The sequence below is a fragment of the Larus michahellis genome, chromosome 8 (assembly GCF_964199755.1).
Source record: "Larus michahellis chromosome 8, bLarMic1.1, whole genome shotgun sequence".
Taxonomy (NCBI): Eukaryota; Metazoa; Chordata; class Aves; order Charadriiformes; family Laridae; genus Larus; species Larus michahellis.
The window spans coordinates 12318943-12334674 of NC_133903.1; the positions used below are offsets into that span (position 1 = coordinate 12318943).

Consider the following 15732-nt stretch of genomic DNA (forward strand, 5'->3'; position numbering starts at 1 on the left):
TAGATGTAAGCAAAAAACACAGGAGAGCATGGCACTTGGAGTAAGAAGGCTTTCAGCTGAAGGTCATGCCTTATTTCACCCTGGGAGATGTGTTCAGTCGTGGCTTCTCTCTCTTGTGGTTTCTAAGCTGCTCATAGCCATCTGGGGAAGGGGATTTAGTTACAAAGAGAACAATTATTCCAATTTTAGTTAAGCCAGGACACCAAAGCCAAAATTACTCATATTCTGCTACTGAGAAAAAGATCATAATACATAATATGATCTATTGATAATGATGAAAATGTATTCACCTCCAAGTCTAGTTCTGCTCTCAGGTACAAAAGATTTTTTTTGTAGGAAGGACTGAATGCTGACGAATCAACCCACCCACCCCAAATCAGGGGACTGAGAGTATTCATGCTGCCAGAGCCCTCTATTCCAACACCTGATGCAAACCCTGAGAAGCTGTACCTGTGGGTGATTCAGTAGATGACTGTGACTGTAGAGCTCTGTGTTGGGCTTATTGTCACCAGGACTAAGAGCCCCTTTTGTCCTGTGAAACTTGAATCCTGGTTCTGGAATGGGTTTGAATTGAAGCTTTATACATGTTACTTAGGGCGAGATCCAAGAAAGGATTTAAACACAAAAATAGGACTTTAACGGATTTTACATGCTTTCAGCCAAAAGGCCTAACGCACAATCCCTGCTGAGCCCTCAGGGGTTATTGACTCCCTTCAATCTAAAGTAGATTAAAGCACTTAAATACTAGGTCTTGCTAACTGGTTCGCCTAAACTACAGTGGGTGAAGTCCCTGTTGAATCCCTGTCAGGGATCTGGCCAGTAATTCGTTTTTTGTTCTTATCTTTGAGCAGTTGCATTGGATAGAGGAAGGAGTGACATACCCTGTATTTTCCAAAGACTGAATGCAATTTAATTGCCTGTAAACGCACTAGTTAAAATCGCTGTATCTGTTGAAGGTTTCTTTGATCATTTTATGTCTCCTCATATGCGGTGTTGTCTGAAGTAACTGATGTTGGTAACATCAGGGGTATGATGGAATTTAGGGTGTCTTCCTCTTGCGCTTCCTGGAGCGTGGCTATGCTGATTACGGGGAAGTTGCAGGTCGCTTGTTTTGGCAGTCTATGAGTAAGCCTCTTGGCCGGAGCCGCGCAGCCCCCGGCAGCCCTGGCCGCCCGTGGCGTGGGCGGGGGGCTGGCGCCACTGCGCGCCAGGCACTTCGCACTTCCACGGACTTTCTTTTCCCTCCCCCTTCCCTTTTCCTGCCCCCGGCTCGGCCGCGCCGCTCCCGGGGGAAGGGGCGGAGGAAGGCGAGGGTGGGGACGGGACAAGCCCTGCGGGACGGTGGCCGCACTCGAGCGGAGAGGAGGGCCGCGGAGCGGTAAGGGCCGCGGGGCCGCGCCGGGCTCTGTTGCGCCGCCCGGAGCCTGGGCTGCGGACGGGCGGACCCGCGGCCGGCGGGGCGGGGGGTTTGCTCCGCTGCCGGGGCCGCTTGCGGGGGGACCGAGCTCTGCCCTGCCCGGCTCCTGGCGAGGCCGGTGAGCCCCCTCCCGCGGCGCCCAGGCAGGGCCGGACCCCCGCGGGTCGGTTCCGCCGCGCAGGAGCCCCCGGGGCGCTGGGGGAAGCTGGGGCTTGACGGGACGGCCGGGAGCGGCCGTGGGAGGCGGCCCTTGCCCGCGGGGGTGCGGGCGAGGCCGGAGCCGGAGCCGTGAGAGAACCGAAACCCAACTGTTGCAGGGACGACCGGGCTCGGGCGGAGCGTCCCTTCCCTCGGGGAGCGGGCTGGAGACGGCGCAGCGGCCGTTCGTTGCCCGGGCCCGGGGAGGACGTTTGCTGGCCTCGCCAGCACCGAGTGGAAGCCACTCACAGGATTCTTCCTAGGTCGTTGGTTACTTGGTAAAAGTAGCATACGAAACGTCTGTAATCTCTGCTGCTGGGGAGAACACGCTGCGTAGTAGTACCACTTCTGTTTTGCCGGTAGAAAGTTCAGCTTGACCTGAATGGCATTTGTTGTCTGACTAAAATAATAATATATATAAGTCTTTTTTTGTAATTATTACTGAATTTTATTCTCTCACGAGCACCTGGGAAATTTATTCAACTTTAAAATACTATTTCTCAGCAGGTTGGTAAACTAGGAAGTTGGTAAACTGCTGTCTGGAGTTCAGACAACCAAGATAGTGGCCCAAGCAAGTGCTGTGTTACGGCTTGCTGCGGTGCACTGCAAAAATCCCAAGTGCTCTGAGAAACCAGTATATCCTGCCTGATTGTTTAAAAAAAAAGATTAGCCTTCAACCTGTTGCTGCTGATCAGCAGCTGTCTTAAACTGCTATGCAGGGAGCCCCTGTAATTACCTGTGGTGTTGGCGAGCAACTTGGGATTTCTAGTGAAGGGGACTGAGTAGGAATTGTTTAATTTAAGGCATTAAATCATGTCAAAATTTAGCAAGAGATAAAGAGTAAGGAAAGGGCAACAACATATTTCCTTGGCTAAGCTGGGTTAGGAAAGCTGTATTTGTAAGCAATTCTTTTTGGTTTTGGTTTGGGTTTTTTTTTTCCAACACCAAGCAGAGAGGTGGGTTTTTACCCTTTCTTTTGTCCCCTGGCTGAGCTTCAAGTAGTGCCCAGGATTGAGACACACATGTTTGCACTGGCTGTATGAAGTAATAGTTCAAATGTCTCATCAAAGTTGACATTTAAAGCAGAAGGGACATCATCAAAATTCAGTTGAAGAACTGAAGTTGTGGTTACCTCCGCAAAACTCAGTATTTTGAAGAGATTTTGTAGTCCTGATGTCATCTTGTTCTTTATTAGGAATTTCTGTTTTGATAGATCAATTAAAGGGACTGATACTTGGTTTTAATTTTACACCATTCACTGTAGTACTTGGTAAATGTTACCTGTGCTTCAGATTTGAAACTTTAACTTTGAAAAAAGAAAAGGAAGGCACAGGAGAGGTGTTGCCATACCAGGGATGTTGCCAAGTGCAGCAAAGGCCTGAGACGTGTTTGCATCTGTCTTCAAGAAAGGGAGGAAAAGGAAAAAAAAAAGGTGAAAAGGCAAAAAAAGCATAGCAGTCATTTTTAAATTGAACCAGCTGTCCAAAACTAGTCAGTGGTAAGAAGTGAAAAATGCAACATCATTTAAAAATAAGTATTGAATGTTAAATATCAAGACTATAAACGTTCATGCTGGAAATTATGATCATGACCATTTTGAAATCTATGAAGGGGTGTTGACGTCTTAGAACTCCCTCCTCAGTAAAGCAGAGGTGAGGATGGTCTTTGGCTGCACAGTGTCTGTGCAGCTGAAGTAGCTGTGTGTCGTGGTTTAACCCCAGCTGGCAACTAAGCACCACACAGCTGCTCACTCACCACCAACTGACTGATGCCCAGCCGGCCCGCGAGCAGCAGCCCCCCACCAACCTTCCCCCAGCGTTTATTGCGGAGCATGATGTCATACAGCATGGAATATCTCTTCAGCCAGTTGGGGTCAGCTGTCCCGGCTGTGTCTCCTCCCAACTTTTTGTGCACCCTCAGGCAAAACCAGCACGCTGTGACTGGGGGCAGTTGATCAGCATTCAGCTCTGTAGTTTAATCACAAGGGGAAACTTATTTTTCTAAAGAAATGAGTTCAGTGGTTTTTAAAAGTATAGCTGTGGAATATTTAATACTACAAATACCGTCACAAAAACTTAGAGTTTAGTCATCTTTGACTGCTGTCTTCTTCCTTCTTCAGTCTGCCAAAGCTGTGGTGTGAATATGAGAAGGGTGTGAAAGAGCAATGCCTGTTCTCAGAATTATTGTTCTGTGTACACACTGTGCCTGTAGCCACGTCTGTCCTTCAGTACCAGCTCTGTGTTTGTCTGGGCTACGTGGCTACTGGAAAACCCACACTGGACTGAGTACACAATTCCCTTTCTAATAAACCTTTCCGCATTTCTGCTTAGTCTACTGGGAAGACCGTGTGACTACTGAAATGTATAAATATTAGAAGTGTTTACTGATGTATTACCATGCCTCCAGTATAGCAGATTAGTCCTGTGTAACCTGGAAGAGTGAACAAAGTTGTGACAAGTTCTGTGTAGAAATGTGTATAGACTTCACTGAAATCCTAATGAAATCTGTGTCGTGTAAGGAAGGCAATCAGCAGTATTCCAGAGACTTTTCTGCACTCCAGGAAAGCAGAGAGGTTTGTGTCATTTTTGGGAAGCTTGTGTGCTGGGTCTTATATGTACTTTGTGTGGATGGAGTGACGCCAGCCCTAATCGGATACTTAAGTGTGAAATTCTTTTCCTTTTTGTGTTGTCTTTTGTACCTTCGAAGTTCTCTGTAGGCATCTTTCAGGTGTTGAAAGGGCTTTTTGACCTGAGAGACATGGTCAGAAAAAGCGTGAAGAAACTTTAAAGAATGACCATGGAAACATGTATGTGAATTGGCCTGGTTGGAGAAGAGCGGTAAGGGATTACAAATGAACTTGTTTATGTTGTTTAGAAATAAGGCTTTCTTTGAGGTTTGCAGTCTGGAGATATGTGTCCACAGAGTATCCTTGTAGTTGAAGGTTTAAGGGAGAGATTTTTGGATGGTAAGTGAAGAAAAGGCTGAGTAAGTAGCTTACCAGAGCAGGAACCAACAACAGTTTTAGATTTCTTTTTTTCTTTTTTGTATGTGGACAGGTGTGTAGGTGGTATATACGATAAGGAATTTAAGTGCCGGCTGCTGACTCATCAGGGGAGTTGGCCCACATGGCTACAGAGGCACCGAGGGTGACTGGCTGCATAACTGAACTCTGCACTTAACGCAGCTGGTGTGTGGTAGTAGTTGATTATTCCAAGGTACAGTGTGGAAAGGAGAAGATGGGTGATCCTGGAGGGCAGCAGTGTTGACATGGACAGTACAGACATGAGTGGTGAAGAGACAACATGGACATTGTAAGACCAGCAAAGGTTTACCAGGCAGGAGACAGTTGTTCAGAACTCTGGTTGAGAAGTTACATTAGTAGAAGTGTATGAGATAAACATTAGGATATATAACTGCTTAAAGGATGATGTAGCCACAAGAGAAGATGGTTATGAGTTAAGGCTAAAACTTACTACAAAGTTTGGAACCATGATAGACTGGAGTTTTTAGAGCATCTCACAAAAAAAGCAAGAAAATCAAGCCCGTCTTAAAATGGTTTGAAATTCCTGTTTTCTCAAATAGGTGTATTTACATTATGTCTTATGAAGTAAGGAAAAAAGTCAGGTCTACTAATAAAGCCCAGCTTCCTTTTGACATTAAGATGCTGATCCAGAATCTGCATTCCATTAGGTGTACAACGGTACTTGGGGCAGAATGAGTATTTAATAGCCATATGGTTCCTATTGTTGCTGCCAGTCTCTGTACTTGGAATGAATTAGTACTTCTCTGACCTGATCCAAGCAATGGAGACAGCCCGGCAATTAAGGCAGTTTTCTGGAGAATTATCCTCGTTGAAGAAGTCGTTAAAGCAAATTGATTTGTTTTGTTTACATAATGACTGGTATCTGTTGCATCAGTTTTGTCATAACTTAGTATTTAGTCTTTAGTGTATGGATAAAATGGAACTGGACCTTTGTAATCTTTTTCTAGTACACTAAGCTAACTTCTGTTTTCTGGGTTATTATAGGGTAATTTAGGTTGGACAAGGGATCTCTGGAGGTCATTTAGATCAGCGGCCTGCTTAGGGACCTACGTAGGTGAGGTTGTTGAAGGCCCTTTGACTTCATATTCTGTTACAGCTTTCTATTTCAAAGTGTGTTTCCTACTTCCGTTCTTGTTACGGAATTATTTACAGCCAGCCACAGTCCCAGTGGGGAAATTCTGCATTATTATCTGGCTAGTTTACCGTACCTTTTGTTTGCTTCTAGTAAAAACTGTCCAGTCATACCTTCTGTTTCCTTTCAGTTAAGCCATTCTTTGGCCTTGTGTGTGTTGCCTACAGATTTTGCTGGTATTCCCAGTGGGTGTTTTCCTGACTTAAAAGATCAGGTATCACATTGTCTATAACCAGCAAGTTTCTGCTGTGTTTAACAGCAGAACCCAACAACAACCCAAGTCAGTCAAACCTCTTTTTTTTTCTTTTTAATTATTTTCTTAGTGCCTGAGACTTTTCCCCCACGTGTTTCTCTCCCCACCCAGTGCAGGGTGTGCTGTACTCTGCGCTTTGGGGCTTACCTAGTTTAATGTCTTTGGGTAATGTCTTTCCAATTGAGGTGCGTAGCGTTTTGGAATAAGCTTGGGCAGTGGGGATATGTAAAGGACGTTATATCCAGGAGAAGGAGATTTGGTTGGGAATAGAGCAGCAGGAGTTGAGAGTGTGGCAGGAGTTTCTGAGACAAGCTGCAAGCTTTCGGGGTTGGATGGCAGTGACAGGGAAACAGTAGCTTGGCTCTCGTGCTTCTGGCTACCACGTGCGTCTTCTGGTTTTGTTCTGTGTGGTGTCTACTCCCTTGCTTAGCTGAAGCCCCTCACATGCCACACTGTTTTTGCAGCCTTCCTCTGGCCCCATTTCTCCTGGCAGCTCCTCTGCTGTGCTCCCAACAGCTGGTGCCCGCCATTGTGTCTTCATCCTGGGTAGAAGCTAGTGTGTCCCTGCTTGGGATCTGCTGTTTTGCCTGCAAGCGTGAATGATCAAATTTAAATCTGTCTTGTTTCTTTTCATCCAACATACACGCCATTCAATAAAAGTCCCCTCCAAATGAAAACTGTTAAGAAATCTAAGAAAATAATCACTTATTACACTCGTATAAAAAGTATGCTTTCTTGATGATATTGCCACCTTGTTCATCACTTGGATAGTCTGATGCAGACTTATTTTATTTTCTTGTCTTTGCCTTGTCTTGCATGGCATCTTTGCTAGTGTGTTGTAAAAATTCTCTAGAAAGCAATTTGAGGTAATATATTCAGATAAATTCCCATTCAGCAACATTTCCTTACAGTGGGAGATAAAAATAAACTATGTACTTCTTTTCTAAGTCATCGTAATAAATATGTGAAACAGAAGTGTCCCTCCTCTTGATGAGAGCGTGTATGTATTGATTCCGAGTTTTGGAATGATGCGCTATGAAAGTGAAAACAGATGGTCTGAAATGTTGGGTCTGGTTTCACGACCTGCTTACGTTCTGTTGCATTAGTGTTGTTGCCATCTCCCCTTATAACTCCAGCGTTTATGCTATTGTGTGGCTGGTGAGACTAAGGAGCTGATGTGGCTGAAAACTCGCTACATAGTGGTAGGCAGCTGAAGTGGCAAATTGGATCTTTTTTTTTGGTAGAAACAGTCTTCGATTGATTTAGGACGCTTGCTGTTGCAATGCTTTAAGGCTATAAATTTCTTCTGATAAAAGCAGGAAAGTTGTAAATCGGTACCACACAATTGAAGTGTTCTTAGTTTAAACTTTCATGTACCTAACAATGCTTATCTTTTATAAAAATGTCTTATGATAGACATACACTCTGATAGAGACTAAAAATTGTATTTTCTTTATAGTAAAGTTTGTTTTGGAAGGACTTCAAGCAAACACAGACATAATTATTTAGTTTCAAGGGAGCCTATTTAAAAGCAAGCAGGGTATTTTTGGTCTGTACCTGAATAGCCAAGGAGGATTTCAGATAAAGAAAATTGTTCTGTAAGGTAGCATGTGTATTTGCTCTTCCATTCTTGGAAGAGCCGTACTTGCTATTGCATCAAAAGCAGGTGCCAGGCTCAGGTTTGGTTGGACAGGGGCAGAGGGATGACTCTACAGTTTCCTCCATCTTCTCCAGCCTCCCAGGAGCAACACTTCTGTGTGTAAGTTTCTCCTCGCGTGGTGTGTTAGTGTGGGAACTGCGCAGACCTCTTTTTATCTCCTCCTGGTAAGGGGCAGAGAGATTATCTACCCACAGTTACCCTTGAGGTGCTGTTGCTGTTACCTGTGTGCTGCTGCAGAGTCGATTTCTACTAGACTCCTGTGCAGACCAGGAAACCAACGGGGATTAAAAGAATTGTTGCTTAATGATTCATCTAATTGTTAGGTAGGGCATGAATGACTTGACTTACCTTTCTGCTGTTGACTTGTTCTCCTCCTCTTTTTTTTTCTGTTTGTCTTTCGGCAAAAGGTATTTTTCTGCATTCTTAGAATGCACATTTGCATCCTGTCTTCAGAAGAAGGATGCAGTTTTAAACTACGTAATGCTCATATACCAATCTGGGCAATATCAAAAATTCTCATAAGTTGGGAGATGCATCCTATGATCAGAAGATGGTAATAAATATGTGTTCTATTTTGGGTGTGGAGAGGACAATTTGCAGTTACGGTGATTTATCACTAGCTGAAGAAGCATGAAAGGCGTGTGAGCCAGACTCTGACCCTGACTGGTCTGCATCGTGAATGGAGTGTGAGGAGAGAAGGGGAAGATGACTGCAACCCTGTAGCTTTGTTTGTCTCTGAATTTGGGAGTATGACACAGATAATGGTGCCCTAATGTTCTGAGAGTGAATCTGCCCCTTGGCAGGAAGGGACCCTTGAACACATTTCCCTTTCTAGAACAGGCAATGGCATAAGTTAATGTATGAATGTGTATTATCTGGCAGATGTAGCAGGTATAGGATATCACAGGGCAACCTGTTAAGTAAGATCTGTGTAGCTTCTGGACTGTGATAAACGTACACTCTTTCTTATTCTCCCTGTAATGCCGATATGCATCTTGATGAAGAAGGTCAGAGTAAGAGTCTTCCTCATCTACACTAGGTTTTACAGTTTGATATTTCAGTTAGCCTTCTGAAGAAACTGCCCAGCATTTTACAAACCCTTGTTGTTGGAGGGTGTACTGAGGAATGCTGTGCAGCTGTTTTAAAAACCATGTAGGTCATAGTCTATAATTTAATTAATTACATAGATGTTATTGGACAGTTGTTTTGTCTGATGAGATATAACCCTGCTGAATCCTTCTGCAGTGTGTTGCTCCTCTGAGCATACTGCTACTTTCAAGTCAGAGTTTTACCTTGGATGATTTCAGTCAGATACAAACCCTGAAGCCCATGACAGAAGGCTGTAAGAATCTTGGCTTTATAATGAACGCTTGGTTAATAAGTTCTTCAGAGAAGTTACCTTAGAATTTCTAACTCAATTCACTTTCTCCAAGAGCAAGATAAAAAGAAGGTTTAGCCAGGTGGTATGCTTTTTCTAAGGTATAGCCTGCAAATTCTTTTGCCGTGTTTAAATTGGCAGTTCTGGGTAGGGAGCAAATGCAGACCCTGCTTCTGGTTTCAGATTGCTGCATGGAGTTCGAGTTTAGGAATTAAAAAGAGGGGGAGTGTTTGAATTAGCTGAAATACAATTTTATAAAGTGCGAAACCCTGCAAAAACTGCTGCACAGCACTGATTTTTACTAAGTATTCAACAGTTTCAAAAGGCTTTCATTCCCCCAAATTTGTGTGGCTTTAGTGCAGTTCTAAAAGTGACATAGAGCTGTGCTGCACCCTTCATTGGAGAGAAGGGTATGATGCAGTAGCTGGTGATACAGTAGCCTTGAACAGCACAAAACGTTGGGGTGGAAGGCCCCTCGGGCCTTACTGATACTGAGTTAAAAAGAACATATGGTTCCCTCCTTACTGGAATGATGTAGGTAAGTTTGAAATGCTTTGTAAGCAGATGGGTTAGACATCTGCTAGGTTTGGTTGGATAAAAGGAAGTCTTGAGACATTGCATCCTTGAGTAGAATAGATAGGGAGAGATGCTAGAATAAGCTAGTTCTGTGAGAACAGGAGTTGCAAACTAAGCCAAAAGACAAACTGAGTATGTGCGAAGATCGAGTTCAACCAGCGGACACCGTGAGGAAGACTATCGACAACCACGAGAGGACCCTGGAAGACCACCAATGGACATGGGTGCGCATGCGTCAAGGACGTTTGCGTGTATTAGTGAGTTCTAGGTGATAATATGAATATGTTAATCATTTCTGGGAAAGGTCATGAATATCTATATTCTGATTGCTTATAACCTTTGTAGTTGAACAACTCAGCGCGCACACTGGGCGGAGTGATCCCCTGTGTGCCCAGCACTGCAATAAAGAATGCCTGCTTTCTAACATTCCAAAATTGAGTCTTAGAGAGTCCTTAATTGCCAGCTTACGGTATCAGGTATCCATGCATCATTCTCTTGGTAGTGTTTGTTACTTGTCTTCCTGGTCTCTCCAGCGAGCATAAGCAACTAATCTGGTTTCATTTGAATAGAGTGGTTTGGGAATGCTTTGGCTTTTACCAGCCTTTTCCCTGCCTTTATGCCAACTTTCTTCTGTACGTAGAGCAATAGACCTCTGCAGAAAGGAATGAACTGGAAGGGTGCTTTGTCCCATGCTAATGGTGTTGCAGTGTGTGCTTGTGAAGCAAATTATTTGGGCTGAGAAGAGTGCTTGCAGCTCTAAGTGCTTATTATTCTTTCTCTTGAGCAAATGAACAAAAAAGAAAAATCTGGAGGAGGGAGCTGGTGCTTTTGCTGCTTTATTAGTTCTTCTCTGGAGTCTGACTCATCTGCCCAAAGTCAGAGTGCAGCTGGGCACAGTGAAGTCAATGTCCACCTTACCATTCTGCACCTGGAATAGAAGAGGGTTTTTTTTATGAAGAGTAGAAGAATGATGTGGGATGGGTAGCTGAAGCCATTGGTCCTTGTCTGACCACATGCATTTCTAAAGACTCAAAGCAAAAAAGTAGTGAGAGTCTGGGAACAGAAGCTAGAATTGCTCAGTTCTTCTCTGCGCTTAGTGGCTTTTGGATCTGAAACTTCCAGATGTAAATGGAAACTTCTTGTGTATCAGTATAAAAGGCCTGGTGTTGCCTTTAACGTGCTTGTTGGTCTTTCAGTGTTTGCATATTCTGGTTTGAGATAGCTTTAATGTTGCCTAATGGTTTGCATATACGCTACCGAGACACCTTTTTGTGTATTTGACTTCCCTGTTACCCATCTTATCCTTTGTCTTTTCTTGCAGTCAGGTACCCATCACCGAGCAGTCTTCCCTTTTGAATTATTTGGGAGCAGTATTTGAGAGTCTGCTTTAAGAAGATAAAACCTGTGAGTTCATTTTCTGCTTCTGCCATCAGCTTGCTTTTGTGTCTTTTTATCTCTCAGTTAGGAAATCGCTGCTATTTCCTAAGTAGCTGGGTACAGTTCAAGGTGTTAGAAATTCAAGCCTTCCCTATCCTATGTGGAGGCTTAAGATTCTGTATCACTTTTTATATGACCTGGGGTTGGTTTATAATATTAATTATGTGTTGTCTTTGTAATCAGGTATTATACATTAGTTGCTCTTCCCAAGCGTGTCTGTATCAGTGGTATTTTATATAAGAATGTGTCTGTAAAACATATGAATAAAGTTATAAGCTGCTCTGTACCTATTTGCAGGGAGCAAAGTGCAAATGGAAACTATGGAAAGTCTATTAGTGCCCTAAGTAATTTCATAGGGAAGTATGACACACAGTTTAATTACTAACCCAGGCTGTCAGTGTTGCCTAAGCTAAAATAAAGTGCTGAAAATCCTTTCTAGAACGTCCCCCTCACCTTCATTTCCATTACTATTTAATTCTTGAATTAATGCTTGTCGCCATATCAATTCACTGCAGTTACTACCTTATTTGAAGCTTGAATAAGTTTGGTACTCAGAAACTCTTTATAATAATGATTGGTTTGTTAGTTGGTTTTCAGTTAGTTCTAGATCCAGTCTTGGAATGATCTCTAGGGGCAGGGGGTTGTTTGCAAGCAGTTTGTTCAGGATTGGACCTTACTTTCTTCAGAAGGTGTAGCATCTCCCCTCTGAAATAGCCTGCATAAAAGTAGGTGTTTAAAAGGCGTTGCATTTATTTTCAAAAGCAAGTGTTGAAATAATGGAAAATTAAGTTGGAAGGGATGTGAAGAAGTTCTCTAATCCACTTAGTGCTGAATGATGCATAATTTCTGACGTGTAACTATTCTTAAAACTTTCAGGAGGGAAGGCTCCACAACTCTCTTGATAATTTATCTAGTGCTTGAATAGTCTTATTAATAGGCATAGTGAAAAGCTTATTATTTTAAAGCTTTTCTTATAGTTTTCCTTAAAGTTTACACTCAGAGGAGTTTGTTTAGTTCTTTGTTGCTATGTGTTTGTCTTCATTATTCTTTCTAGTCTTTTGAAACTAAGGAAGGTCGATTTCTTTGGCTTTTTCTCAGAAGTCCTCTTTTCTAGCCTTTGATTATTCTTGGTGCTTTTCTTTGGAATCTGTTCACCCATTTGTTTCTTAGATACTGTACTCCCATGGGGGCTTTCCCAGAGCAGCAGAACTTTTTCAGCTGTCATACAGATACTGGCTTTGCTTACACATCTCTGCATGATGTGTGCCGTTTTCATGGCACTCAGCTTATATTCACCTTCTGGACTGGTAGATCTGCTGGATCCCTCTCTGCAGTCTAGCTGCTGAACTGATTGCATTCTTCATTTAGAAGAACTGGTACATTCATTGGGGGATAGGTGGAAAGACATGCATTTTAAACAATACAAAAAGCCAGATTTTAGGAGACCAAAGGAAAAAGGGGGTTTATTAGGCAGTTCTTTCATAGCTCACTAATAGTAGGACTCTACATGTTAATTTAGAAGTCTGTGATGCTTTGACCTCAGGGTGGCTGCTACACAAATGTGTTGAAATGGTGACGAGAAGATCCTTTTTCAGCGGAAAAGTTTTGTATCTGTGCACAGAATAGCTACGTTCTTTCCTGGGATGAATCTTGTTGATGCATTTGGTCATTAAACGGGTGCTTTTAAGCACTACAATATACTGAAAACATCAAATGAATTCTGGATTTTATCTGCACACATAAACAGAATAGAATGAGGTAATCTGGGAGAAGGTGGTTGTAGATGCATAGTTTCACAATAGTTATCTCTACTTTGGAATAGTAAATTCTCTGATAAAGTAATCATTCCAGCTTAAAAGGATTATTCAGGCCACTGTGGGGGTGCACTAGGTCATTGCACAAGAGTTGTAGGTTGGTTCTCCCCTGACTGTTGTTCCTCCACTGTCTGCTGTGTCTATGCATGATTTCAGTGTGAAAGAAATTCTGATCTTCCATTTACTCAGAAACTAAAGTTCCTCAAAGGCAATTTAACAATTTTAAGGATTAGTCATGTTTTTCAGGTTTTATGCTGAGATTCTTCCCCCGGCCCTTGTCTTCTGGGCCAGCAAGTCTTCACGGGCAATGTTACTCTCTTTGATTCTTCACTGTTCTTTTCCTTGTCTTTCTGTGTAGTGACTGCATATTGGGCAGCCACGTTACAGCATACTTCCTGGATTGTAAAAATCCACAGTGTAGCTTGTGAGGAAAGGATTGTCTGCTGGTTGGCCTTGAGAGTTTAACCAGGCCTGAACTTTGATCTTTACTGTTCAGCTTTGAATCAGCTTGTGTCTGTACTTAATCACTCATCTCTCTGGAGGAGGTGACATTTTGGTATAAGGTAGAAAAGGAAGTTGGGCTGTGAACCTTGCAAATACCTTTCTGAAGCACGTGACTACCAAATTAGCTAAGTTGTGTATGTTTAGGTCCTGTTACTACTGTGCAATGCAGTGGTGTCCCAAGATGTGATATGAACAATGAGGGGAATGGTTGAGCTTAGAATGCCTGGTGTCTCACACCACAAGCCACTACATATATCCAGCAAGGTGCTGTTTTCAAAGCAATAAGCTTTGAAAGTAATGCTATATTGTTGTGAGTATTTTTACTTAGCATACTTTTTTTTCTCCTTTTTTGCCTCCTCATCCGTGCAATTTGTCTTACTCCTTTTATTCATACTAGTCCTATGGTTAATTATACATTCTATATTACGGTAAGAATATAGAATTAATGTTCCAAATACAGGTTGCCCTTCCCAAATAGTACTGAGTGAAAAGACTGGCATGTATACAGAGCGATCGAATGTGCAACAACAGAGAACGGAGTGTGGTTCTCGGAGAGCTGTCTGATGGTCCTTAGGAGGAAGAGAAAAAAGGCGATGCTTAATCAGCATTGATGCCGTGAGAGATTGTTCAACAAAGGAATTAGTGGGCAGAGTATCGGAAGTGTGTAGACAGGGAGAAAGAGAGGAAGTCTGCATTGAAATCACAATAATTTCTTTCCACTTTGGGAAGAGGTAATGGTTAGCATTCTTACACTCTGTTATGAAATAACAATTGGTGGAGGAAAGTCGTATTAACAAACTCATTAAAACTTTAGTAAGCAGCAAAAATGGCAACCTTAGAAATACTTGAGAGTCATAAAAGCGTTGAGTTGAGTTGGATGTACTTAATTGTTTGTTTGCTTTTTTTCAATATAAACTTTTTTTTTTCAAATCACAGCAGAGATAAATAGTCGTCTTCTTAATATTTGAGCTTCATCGCAAATCAGGCTCATGTTAGTAACTACCATGTGGCCTATCGTACTGTTTGATTTTGTTTTCAGGGGAATGAGAAGGATCTGAAATACTGTTCTTGGAGAATTGGGAGAAACTGCCAGATGGCTTAGTATACTAATAAAGATGCCTCATGTCCCTGTTGTAGGATTTTTAATTTATAAAGGAAGAATTGGTAGTGGGGAAAAGTGTAAAAACTATCCTGTGAAAAGGAAGAGGGAGGGAAGCAAAACCAATGAAATCAAGATTAACATTTAATACTATCAGAAACAAATAACAGTCAATAAATTTTATGCTGGTAAAAGGTGCATTTTAATCTAGTTATCTTCTTGATTTCTGTCTGAATAGAGCCTAATTAGTTGTCACTTGCCCTCAATAAATAATGTAAAGACATTGTTATAATTTTCTCTCTATTATGTTTTAGATACAATGTCTACTCCGAGTGGTGTCCCTGTCCCATCTGCACCACCTTCTTATGAGGAAACAATAGGAGTCAACGTGAGCTATCCTCATGCCTATCCTGTCCCAGAACATGGCCAGAAACCAGATGGGAAGGGAATGAACCCTCCCCCATACATGGGACAGCCTGCACCAGTGAATAACCCTGGTAAGCCTCAAAAACTCTGCTCTACCTCATGTTAAGGAGGTATCAAGTGGCTGTGTGTAGTGGGTGCTGTGCAGAAGATGAAAGATCGTGGTTCACAGGTGTTCCCCACCTTCCAGAAAATATTTTGAAGGGAATAAGGTGAATAGATTCTTGTGAATTGTTCAGTGTGAACTGATATCAATAACATCATTTGGCTTTCTGCGGTTTTTAATGCAGCCTTATTCTTAAGACAGTGTGTTTCTGCATTAGGAAATGCCAAGGTGATTTCTCTTTATCATTGTGCATTTCATTGCTCTGAGCCTCAAATATTTCAGAGTAATAGCTGGTTCTAGCTCAGAGCAAGTTGATTAACTATCCTTTTTTCCTTATTTACCCATTGAGTAAACAGCATATTTCTCTGCTCAGTTACAGTTCAGACAGTGTATGTGCAGCAACCAGTAGTATTTTATGACCGCCCGGTTCAGATGTGCTGCCCCTCCTGTAACCAGATGATAACGACACGTCTCTCGTATGACTCGGGAGCTTTGACTTGGCTGTCATGTGGTGGCCTCTGCCTGCTTGGGTAGGTTGATTTCAATTTGCACTTTATTTTTCTCTTCTTACATGATCTTTTATAGCTCTAAGCAATAACAAAGGTCTCAGCTTTGTTGCTTTCTCATTCTGTCTGGGACCTGACCCTTTATGGTTTGAATAGCCTGCATCTGCATTTAAGTCCTATAGGACC

At 42.5% G+C, this 15732-nt stretch overlaps 1 protein-coding gene across 5 annotated transcripts in view; it reads left to right on the top strand.

Annotated features, from left to right (window-relative positions):
- LITAF (lipopolysaccharide induced TNF factor) overlaps positions 1-15732 on the top strand; it is a 34652-nt gene that overhangs the window by 16198 nt on the left and 2722 nt on the right. Inside the window, exons 1-4 of one of the 5 annotated variants that reach the window (XM_074597774.1) lie at positions 1187-1378; positions 10979-11061; positions 14826-15008; positions 15414-15570. In XM_074597774.1, coding sequence (XP_074453875.1) covers positions 14831-15008; positions 15414-15570 — 335 coding nt within the window. In that variant the 5' untranslated portion in view covers positions 1187-1378; positions 10979-11061; positions 14826-14830. Of the gene's footprint in view, positions 1-1086; positions 1379-10978; positions 11062-14825; positions 15009-15413; positions 15571-15732 lie in introns of those variants that run through there. The other 4 variants (XM_074597776.1, XM_074597778.1, XM_074597775.1 and 1 more) reach the window with 4 other exon arrangements.